An 11,887-nucleotide genomic window follows, 5' to 3' on the forward strand; every position below is an offset into this window, starting at 1 on the left:
ACAGTCAACCCTCCCGAAAGGATATACCACCAATCAGCGACCTCCCACATTGTAAGGGTGAATGACGCCACCTGACACCAGCATGTGACGTGGCTGGGGGTTGGTGGATACATGTCAGATGCGCTACGCCAATTGCGCTAACAGGGCTTTAGCGCCCGCCAGTCTGGTTGAGAATCCTGGTTGGTGCACTGGATAATAGTGACGTGTATTTATAATGCTACGAGGTCCCACCCAGCCTGTGACTGATAGCAATGTGAATATGAAAGTCATTATTTAAAAATTGTATTACACACAGTATTGGATAGGCCGCTGCGCAATGTACAAAGAGATTTAGGCCCTCATTACAAGTTGGGTGGAGTGGAATTACCTCTTGGAATTTTTCTCAACCTGATTCTTTTGGAGTTGAGTTGAGTTTATTGTACAGTTAATTAAAACCTTTACAATCATGCATTTCATTTGACATTTGTAGCAACATAAAAATACATCGTTGTTAAAACACAATAAAATTTAGATAAAATATGACTCAAGAATAGATTTGAACAGCAAAAAAAACAGAGTACCAGACAGGCTAGGCATGTAGAAAATATGCAAAGGCAACAGTTGTTACATCTACAGGATTCTAATAAAGGTTGTAAGTGTTCTGCTTATCTTACGACAGAAAGAAATACTAAATACGGAGCGTATATTTGCGCAGGTTTTACTACGTAGTAAAACGATACATTCATAGAGCCCTGGGGTGCTTGGGGGAGCTAAGCACTGGCCAGCTATTGCTATAATCTTACTGTATTGTAAAAACAGTGAATACATTAAAAAGAAACATAAGATGCCTGGAGTCTAGTACCTAGCAACAAATTTCAGTGGAAGGGCAGAGCTGGAGAGGTTGCCTCATGTGGATAAAAGGTGCAAAGTGCTAGAGCTGCGGGGGTTACATCTGCAAGATATTAATGAGAGGCGTGGGTGTTCAGCCTAACTTGCAACAGAGCAAAGTGCTAAGTGCAAAAAGTGCTGTTTTGCAAAGATGTTACTGTAGGGTAAAAAACAATGCATTCATTAGAGGTCATTGCTTTCTGAGTGCAAAGCTATATACAGAGTCTTGCTATAGAGTTAAATCAATGCATGCGTTATAAGTCATTAGGAATCCACCTTCTTCAAAGTAGGTCAGTTTTACCACAACTGTTTTTTTCGGGTGTGGGAGAACGGGACCCGATTTTACCATCTGGTAATTCCGAACAGTAAACTTGCATGAGGCTAAGCCTCATTCCCTGTTTTTTTCTGACCGGTGCAATCATGCATTGCTTTGCCTTGTGAGAAATTACCTTCCCATTTCCTCTCTTACTTCCTCACACTTCACTTCACCTCGTCCAGTGATCCCTGTGTATATATATATATATATTATATTATATATATTATATAATATATATATATATATACATATACATATATACATATATATATCTTGAAATCCTGTCAGCACGGCCGCCACGTCTTCACTCACGCGATGCCAGCAAACAGGACACGGACACAAAATTCGTGCTTCAAATTTTATTCACCCAAGAGTCAGAGACGCGTTTCGCAGCGCGAACGCCGCTTGTTCACTCTATATATATATATATATATATATATATATATATATATATATATATAAATATTGGTTTGAGACAGTAGTACCCCACTGCATAGGGTTTAACTTGTAACCGTGCAGTACTTGGCCGGATTTACTTGATGGTAACTGTAAATTTAAATGCAAATTTACCCCGAGTTAATCTGCCCAGTATCATGCATCTTGTAATGAGGGCCTAAGTGTTTAATTTAACACAAGTGTTTTAAAAATATTTGTCGAGTAGGACACACTCCAGAACTGTACTGATAACACCGTTACATTCCCTCTAAAAAATAATACATCTTTATCACTAGAAAGCCACAAATTACTCCATGAATTTAAGCCCTGTACTGGCTCCTAAGCAGCCTTTTGATTTGCTGATAAACTAAGTGCTCACATTTGCTTTTCCTTCATGGAGTAGCAGCCCTGAATGAGTTTTACCAGTACAAAACGCAGATGGCCTGGCACACGTGGAACTTTGTTCCTGCATTTGGGGGCTATTCTAAATTTTCCCTGTAGACTAGTGATCGTAGCCCAGCCTCAATAGGGTGAGGCAGTCATTGTTGTGACTTGGCAGCTCCTTGGCATATAGGCCACCAGGACAGAAATTTAAACCAACAGACCAGCCAAGGCTCTACTGGAGTAAACATGGCTGTTTTACCACCTTTAAATTAATCGGGGGATAGCAAGTTTGGCGAGGCAGAGGTACTGTAGGGATATGATGGTGCTTCCGCTTAACCAAGCTCTAAATGATTTATTTAGTTTTCACTTTTGTCTTTGCTTCTCTTGGCCTGAAACTTCTAGCACACGGTATATAGTCCTAAAGCCAACTGCAAAAAGATTTGATAAACAGCAAAGCATCATTCTTTAGATTGTAGGACAGGCTGGAGGTAGTTTACGCATATACATGTGAGATTAGGGGAAGAGAAACAGAGCTGCAACCCTTCCACCTTTGCATGTAGAAATATACAATTCTGCATTTACCAAAACACACATTATTATGTGCAAAAATATACACACACACACAAAACTTTGAAAGCACTAAATAAATGTCAACAACTCAGGCATTACACATTGTGTCTTATTGCCTCCAAGTCCTTTTGTTATTTCAGTTTTCTTTTCTCAGGACTCTTAACTCCTCAAGGACGCTTTCCTAGGCAGTCTCTTGTCTCACTAATCTGTCCTGGTTCAAACTGACTGTTCACCCTCCCAAGTTGTGACAGTTTGGCCCCTTTTTATACGAGATGAAGAACATTCATGAATGCATTGCACAACTTGTGGTTACATCCTGTCCAATGCAGCATCATTTCAAGCCATCACCATTTTTATCAGTCATCTCACAGCTCTTTCAATAATTAAGGATGAAGGAGAAGTTTACTCATACCTCCCAAAAATCACACTCCCTATAATGTTTGTCAAGTTAGTACTTTATAGCCTTTTTATTCAGTTGTTACACCTGCTTTTAGCTTCATCCTTAACACCTGTTTTTATCTGGCACTGCTCCTACTGGATTGAAGAAAGGGGCATTCAAACCCCTTTTAAAGAAATCAAAAGTGAACTCCAATGCAGAAGGGTAACTAGTGATTCATTTTTCTTTTGTCAGCAACCACTAAAATGGTTAGAACTTGTGGCTCACCAACCTGCCCAACATCTTGTAGACCACCAGTCACGAGGAGCTGGCCAGATGAGTTTAAGATTTGTTTTTGGCACTTAGGGGCATTGTTATCGTTATTTAACGCAGCGCTGCAAGCCACCTTGCTGCGCTGCGCAAAAGTACAGGAATGCACCTTATTTCACTTCATACAGTCCATTTCTGTCCTTTCCTTGCGCGGGCACACAGTGGGCTGCCTTGCACCAACGCAGGCACACTTGCATCTAGGTTTTGGGGTACACATTGGTTTGAAACAGGAGAGAGATCACTGAGATAGGAATAACCAAATCACCAAAAAGATAACAATGCTTTTCTGTCACTAGGAACCAATTACTGGGTCTTCAAAGACACAAAGGTGGAACCCGGCTACCCCCGGCCGGTGACAGACTTCGGGCTCCCTCTCGACAGCATTGATGCAGCTTTCATCTGGAGACACAACGGCAAGACCTACTTCTTTAAGGGCAGCAACTTTTGGCGCTTTGATGAGCAATCCGGGCGAATGGATGGGGGGTACCCTCGAAAAGTCAACCTTTGGATTGGAATCCCACCAGACGTTGATGACATCATTAGCTGGAATGACGGTAAAATGGCGTCACTTTGAATTGGGGACATGGGGGTTATGGCAGGCCAGGAGTCTCCCTTGGAAGTTCAGTCTTATGTTAAAAAATGGCTCTAAAAGTACACTTCCATGGCACTCCACATCCTCCCTTGCTATTCCAGTACTGGGACGCACACAAGAACTGCCAATGCACCTCAGTCATGCAGACCCCTTCAGATTTCACCATTGAGACCCAAGGACAGCTTAATTGATAAACCCTCAGTACTGCTCGATAACACCTTATGTTGTAAAAGTATGGAGGTGCACACACTGCCGTGCTAGTCCGCCTCAGTTCTTCCCTAGAATACCACCTGGTATTGCTGTGCTAAGGCACGCACCTCTGTCCTGACTGGCAGTACCCCAGCATCGGGACCCAAGGCACCACAACCTCACCTGCCCGCACCCCACTACGTCAGTGCTGAGACTTGGAGATAGCTTTGGTAGTTACCTCAGTTCTGATCTGGAGGGTCCCACAACTGCCTGTAGTGCACCTCATTCCTGACTGGTAGAACCATGTCGGGTTGAGTTACTGTGGCCCACACGCCAGCTCTGTCCACGGACCTCCCTCAGTTCTTCCCTCCGCTCCCTGCGGTTCCACTACTCAGGCTTAGACACGTCTCTATCCTGCCCTGCAGCACCTCCTGCTCTTCCAGGACTGTAATCCACACCCACAGCTCCACTAATCAGTCTCAGACCTGCTCTGCAGCATCCCCAGGTATTCCAGCACAGGGAACCACAGAAGGCCTTGTCAGAGCATCTCAGTCCGGTCCCACAACCCCCCTGATTCTGGAGACCAAAGACCACGCAGATCTCAACAAATCTACCTCAACCTTGACCCTCAACCTCCGCGGTTCCACCTTTGAGTCACACACACCTGTCCTGTGCCACAGAAACCGGTTGTGTTTTTTCTTGTGCTTGTGTTTTGTCTCTTCTCATATTGCCTCTCTGCTCTTTTCTCTGCAGGTGACACGTATTTCTTTAAAGGTACTCGGTACTGGAAGTTTGTCAAAGGCAACGTGGAGTCTGAAAGCAGTTTCCCGCGCTCTGTGCCTCGGGATTGGTTGTACTGCGAGGCCCCCACCGAAGCCCCCAATGCCAATGCCCCACTGCCCACAGAATCCACACAAGCCAGGCACAAGGAATGCACCTGCATGAACAGTTCAGCACCCAAGACTCAGATTCCTGGCTTTACATTGGCCCTGTCGGCTATCTGGATCCTTGTACATAGGACTCTCTGAGGGTCTTCCATGGGGGGATTGAAAACGCACACACCAACGTGAGGCTGTTCTGAAGGGCAGCCGCTGCCTACCACCCCTGCAAACGGGGCAACAAATGTGCCTCCAGCTTCAGGAAGCTTTATGACGTATTGGAGGTGGCACATATCACACCGTAGGGTTTATTTCCTAATCTTTTTCAAAACTTTCCTTTGCGAGGGTAGAGATTCCGAAGACATCAGAAAGCAATGAAATTGCATTAGCCAGTAACTGTGGTACTCATGACACCACCAGCTTAGAGCAGTCCCATCTGGTGGTGAGGACTAGAAAACGCATCCAATGAAGTGCAAGAACTAGACCTCTGAATCGCTGCCTCCATCGCCTCTGGTTCTAAAAAGTATACACATAGCTGCTGGTTATTAAATCTACACCCAGATCTGATGCTGGTGGGAGCTTGGGTGCTGCAAGTAGGGCCTTGTGAAGTATGAGTGCTGAGAAAAAGAAACAGCATAGACACAGACCATGCTTCAAGACAAGGGACTGCAGAGAAGATCCAAGGCAGACTTGATGTGCCATTGATGAAATAACGCCTATAGGCTGTATATCGCTTCTTACACCTTGATCGGACATGCTTTGGAAAGCTATGAATGCTGCGTTGGCTAAGCTCCCTAAGGTCTACATCGCTCATATTGGTTTGGCACTTAAATAATCAAATAGTTTTTGAAATTTCAAATAAATATGTAACCCTGGTATATCTAGCTCTGAAGGGGACTTAGGGGAGTTGCACTTGGTTTTCATAAGAGTGGAGGAGGAAACAAATACCTAGTGGCAATGCGAGCGGGCCTGCCTGATGCAGTCCTGAGTTGTCGCACTTGAGTCGTGCCGCATACGCTTGACAAATTCCCAAAGCCCTTCTGAGTGGTTGAGAAAGTTGCAATCGACTTGGTTTTGTATGGTGGTAAACTGCGAGTTTACAGTGTGACCTAAATTGGAAGCTCTGGTTGTTTGGTGTGAGGTTTGAAGTGATGCTACAGCAAACCTTGGCTGTGCTTAAGCAAGGAGTCAAGCAGAGAAGGGTAAAACAGAGTTCTGACCACCTTCTGGCTGCCTATGCAGCTTGTGCTGGTTGGTAGAGTGTGGGTTCGCCATATGGAATTTGGTGGGAACATTGAGTGTTGTGCGTGAGGAGCAAAGGGCACTCCAATTGTGTCACAACAACCCGTAGCTGCACCTAAAAGAAAGATGCAGCCAACATGTATGAGATACAGTCAGGCTTGTACCTTGTCCTCTAATCAAACATGTGCATAAGTGAATCATCTCTTTGCACTAATCACTGAAACCTGAATCCCCTCACCCCTGGGAGATTAACTCTGAAAAAGGGTCTCACAACTTTGTACAAAATTACCATCAGCAAAGACCCTGACTGGAACAGTGAGATTTTCATGGCCATCAAGCAATGTGTGAACCATACCAGGCCCAGCACCCATGAATTCCAAGTAGAAGTGTACAGCCATTAATAAATTCTTCAAACGAAAGACCGATAAAAGCACTGAACACCACCATTCCCACACAACTCTGTAATGAACTCAGTTAGACAGCCTTTAACACCCTCTCCACCAAATGACCTGTCGGATCTTATACGCTCAATGAGGGCATATATACCTTCATCCAATCAGGTATATGGATGCAGATCACTGGTGACGCTCTCACACAAAGCCCCTTCCAATCTCCCTCAAGACCAGTTGCATCCTACCCATCACAAGGAAGCCCAATCTGAACCCTGGAATCTCACAAATTATTGTTCGTTCACCACCTGCCCTTTCTGGGACGTAGCACTGAGAAGGATGCAAGCAACCATCCACATCATGACATCAGGATTATCGCTCTCTTTTAGGAATACCACTCTGGGTCGAAGTCACAAAACAGCACAGAGAAGCGAACAATTCAAGTGCTTATAGATGTTCTTTAAGTAACTCACTGTAGGAATGTCTTTCTCCGTATCCCACTGACTTCAACACCATCTACCACCAAGCCCTACTCAAACTCCTCAGCGCCAGAATGGGCTTCGATGGCACCGCCCTGCAATGATTCATGTCCTACCTCAGAACACTCTTCCTTCAGAGGACCTCTTCCGGATAAGTACCCTTATTCATAACCTCTGGCATTTTCCAAGGACTTCCATTCAGTCAGTGATCTTTATTTTAACTTGTACTGCGCGTCTTTTGGAATCCTGTTGGCTAACGCGAATGTCAATCTTGATGACACCCTCGATCCTGAAGGTCTTCTCTGTGCTTGATCGACCCTACTAAAATGTCTAACAATTCAGGCCTGGCTCAAGCTCAACTCAACAAGAACGGGATGTGTTTTCTTTGCCAGTGACAACAACCAACACCAAGCGCAAGATTGGCTCTCTACAATGATTCTTGATGTCTTCAGTTCATGCCTCGTCAACAGTGCTAAATCCCAGTGTTTCACCATAGGTCCTAAGCTAAGCCCAGCTTCAATACTCGTACTGCACGCAGGACGAAAAACAAATGCTCCTCCACAACCTCCGTGCTTAAAAAAGTGAAGCTTTATCATTGTAACTGGACTTCAGATATGACATCCATACATTCCAGATGTCCTGCGTTGTCTAGAAAGCACCACACGATACACGGAAACTAAGATGAATACCCCTGGCAGATCTTGAAACACTCCCAGTAGGGGCATCACCAAGGTTTGAAAGAAGACATACACATGTGGTTATGTCCTGCTACACACAAGTATGGGATTGTATCCAAGTCTAGATATGGTAGGCACCAGCCCTTCACTTCTGAAAGAATGTGAAGACCAGCCTCCTCAAACAAATCTTATAGGATTGTCACTGCCCAATGAATAGACAATACCTGAAGAGAATAAACTCCCCGCCCACCCTTTCTAGGCATTGTAGCCCCCTCGATGCACTGCCTATTTATTACATAAACCTCTCCTCTCCCACATTTTCCTCCTTACTCTCTATCTTCTCCCCCAATATTTTTTCTATTCTAACCTGTCTTGAACAAGGCTGTATCACTTTGTAGCCAGGTTCACACTATGTAAACCATACACATGATTCATATTGTTACAAATGTGTTTCTTGATCAAGACTACAGCAATAGCCAATAATAATAGCTAAGGTAGTGGCCCTCCAGGTTTAGATAAAAAATGTGAAAACTATTTTAAAAAGTAGGGCGAGTACAGAGAATCTTTTAAAAAGCATGTAGGGTTCAGAATACCAAGAGCCAGAATTCGCTAGCTCTACTGGCAGAAGCGATAGTCACTAAAATGCTGTTTTTCTGAATGAAACAGTTCAACTCATAGGAAGTCAATCTTTCAAATGGAGGTTTAAAAACGCCCAGGTTATACTGCAAAGGTGCCTCTCTTGCCTGCGAGAACAGACACACTCATTACAATCAATGTTCACAGTTAAAATGGTGAAAAAAGCCCTGATAGTTTAGTGTTGAGGAGATCAAATATCTCCACTATATACATATATGCCTGTTCTGTAGCCTTGACAACAGAATAACTCTGAATTAAGTTTTCCTCCTTAATTCCAACCAACAAGCGTTGGAAATGCCAGTCAGTCTTGCTGATCTTTACATACAAGTGAGAACGATTTGAATTGCCAATACTTCTTTAAAGTAGTTTTCAGTGTCTGTCATGATTTATGTTGTTGCGCCGTCCATATTTCTGCTGCAATTTTTCTAGTGAGGACCAAATGGCAATGAAAGGCAGCAAACTGATGTTTAAACATGGTTGTGCTTGCAACGCTGTGTTCGAAGATGGACAAATGAAGGATCTACAGTTGGCGAAACCTAAACTCTTCTGTGGGTGGCACAAACACAGAAGGAGAGGAAAGCTACTCATAGGAGCCGACAACTGAGATTGACACGAAAACCAACCAGACCTGAGCAAGGATTGGCTCTGTGGAGTATGGCTTACAATGCTGTTTCCCAGGCAGACAGTTGTAGCTATCTGTAGTGAAACTGCAATAAAATTAGAGCCCTATTACATTTGATGTGTGATCCTTACCATTTCTTCCATATGGTCAGACACCCTATCCGAAATTTACTATCCTTCACGCAACAGAGTGCTGCGTGAAACATTGCACTGCTGCATTGTGCGAAGGACAAAAACTGTACACTGCTAAATTTACAGAGTTGTTGCATAATGTCATTGGTGACACGTGCTGAAAAAGGCCACTTTATGCCAAAGCGCAAAGATAACCCAGCGATGGTTAGCATAGGCTTTGCAACTGAGGTACACACTCTAGTACACATTCTTACTCAAAAGCAACCAAAGAACAGCAAACTGAACAAGATGTGTGCTTTCGCAACTTATTTTGAGAAAGCCTCTATTCCTAAGCTCTCACCATTCCTAGGGAATTTTCTTAAACAGGTTTATGTATACACTTTTTTTTTGACTTTACATATGAGCTACCAGTGGTTATTCTTGAGCATTTTGAGAATTTTATTTTTCGACTTAATTTCACTGCATTTTTGGACGATTCAAGTGCATTTCATTTTTTTCAATTTCGTTTGTTTTTATATTTATGTTGAATTTTAACGTTGTACTGCACGCCTAATAACAAATTGAGTGGCTTTTAAAAAGTCACGGTGCGAAGAGGCTTCCCGCGACATCCTGTACAGTGTTTGGAAGTCGTGATGTGATTCTGGAGGTAGGGTGGAGGCCAGAGTGGTGGAAATTAAGACAGAGTATAATGTTCTAAAAAAGATGTCCACGATGTCATATCTTTTGAAAAAGTCAATCAGTAACGTAGTCTGACGTATGCTATCTTTTTTTACAGTGAAAACTTTAAAAAAATATGCTTTTCGGAATAGAAGAAAGTAAATCCAGTGTTTTCAATAAAAATGCGAAAGTGCCCTTTGCGTTTTGTTCCTTTTTTGCATATATACGCGAATTAATCTGTGCCTTCATTTCACACTTTTCCCAAACATAAATCGTATTTAGTCGGATGGTTGAATAGGTCGGGGACGGAAGGAGGCAGACATATATTGATGCAGCAGCGGCCCCCAGTGGCCAAACGAAGTATGGTACGCTCCTGAGCCCTTGAACGTTACACAGACACGGTTTATAATGGGTTGAAGTCTGGCTATGGCCTATTGTTACCAACACTATAAAATAGCGAGTGGGCTTTGGTTCCTCACACATTGCATCTCCCTTTCATCTAATACTATTGGGGGGTTGGTGCATCACTCCACCTCCCATAAAGTGCTTACGGATTTTGGGTCGTGCCTCAGTGACCAGAGTGGTACTCCAATAGGCCCCGAGTCACAAAGCTTTAGCTCGGGCGACGCGAACACATTTTGGTGATTAACAAACCAACGCTAATTGGTATCGTCCTTGGATAGTATGGAGAAGTAGCTCAAAGCAGGGCGAGACGTTGCTTTGCATTACTTTGCATGCAGGGGTCTTTACATGGGTGGTACATGGGCGTTCCCATACAGCCACCCATGCTTTTTGACGGTAAGCCCTACCTACTAACATTAGTAGACAGGGTTTAGCACCAAAAATGAACGCTGCTGAAAAACAGGCTTCTAAAGGAGAAATGTTTTCATTACTCCTTGCTTTTCCAACTTTGCATGTGTGCGGCACTGTGAAACGTATGCAAAGTAGGAACATGTTCAAAACTTGTCTAGCCATAATATTTTGTACAGGAAAGATACTCTTCCTGTACAAAACTTGTGGTCGACTCAGGCACGCACCCTGGCACTTTGGCGCTAAGGTGTGTGCCTGACGCGCAGGAACTGAAATCAGATGTCGGCGCTAGGGAGAGGGGAGGAGAGAGAGTGACAGTGCAAAATCAAATTGGACATTTTTTAAAATCTCAAAAGCTGACTACACAGAATGGGGAGGGGGGAGGGCAGTGAGTTGTCAGTAGCCAGAAAGTGTTATGAAAGATAATTAACTTGCTCTTCAGATAGATATTTATTTCTAACTACCAATTCCTCACTTTTAAATAGATACCAAAGCATTACCTCCCAAAAGTCAGAGGGTCTAAGGCAGAGGTCTTCAAACTTTTTTACTCTGAGCCCCCCTAAGCAAAATGTTTTGAGGTCGGGCCCCCCTCCAAAACTTTACGGGAAGGATTGGGGAGCGGGAGGAACATGGCTGCGTGCAGGGAGGGGGGCTTATGAGATGATTTCAGGAATACTTTTTCTAAAGCCTATGAACCGCATCAAATATGAGACTTATAAAACAGCAAATGCATCAAACAAAAACAGATATCCCAAACAAACTACTCCCCATAGCTGGGGTGTTGTGAGCCCCTCATACTCTTTGAACCCAATGCAACAATACCTACTGCACTAATGATAACTGCAGTCCTGGGTAGCAGGCTATCTCCTCTGCCTCTTTTACCTCGTCCCCACCATGATGGATCACCACCTCTGTCCTAATGCTTGAAAGAACAATAGGCTCTGATGCCCCTTTTTTTAAGGGTAGACAGTCATACTTGTGATGCAGTGGGCCCCCCACATTCCTGGCCCCCAGTCCTGCTACATCTGCTCCTTTATGATAACCAGCAGTGGCCACTTACACACTTGGCAGCCTTACCAGCTTCACTAATGAATGACCGTTTAAAAAAAAAAAAAAACACTTATATTGTCACCTTCTTTGGGGTATCTCTCTGAAGAAGCGGTCTCTGGCCATTTGTAAACATAAAAATGAGTCTGCATACAGTGCTCCTTATTCTGGCCCTTCTCTTTGACGATATCTTTGAACCTTGCTCCTTTCCTAGAACATTTCTGTGAGGCCCCAAGGATCGAGAGGATTAGAGCTCTGAA

General features: G+C 43.8%; 1 protein-coding gene across 1 annotated transcript in view; it reads left to right on the forward strand.

Moving 5' to 3' along the window:
- Nucleotides 1-9,964, forward strand: part of MMP25 (matrix metallopeptidase 25) — a 157,961-nt gene extending 147,997 nt beyond the window's left edge. Inside the window, exons 9-10 of the mRNA XM_086931713.1 lie at nt 3,575-3,832; nt 4,813-9,964. Coding sequence (XP_086787839.1) covers nt 3,575-3,832; nt 4,813-5,087 — 533 coding nt within the window. The 3' untranslated portion in view covers nt 5,088-9,964. The remainder of the gene's footprint in view (nt 1-3,574; nt 3,833-4,812) is intronic.
- Nucleotides 9,965-11,887: the final 1,923 nt, after the last annotated feature.

The sequence above is a fragment of the Lissotriton vulgaris genome, chromosome 7 (assembly GCF_964263255.1).
Source record: "Lissotriton vulgaris chromosome 7, aLisVul1.2, whole genome shotgun sequence".
NCBI classification, from domain to species: Eukaryota; Metazoa; Chordata; class Amphibia; order Caudata; family Salamandridae; genus Lissotriton; species Lissotriton vulgaris.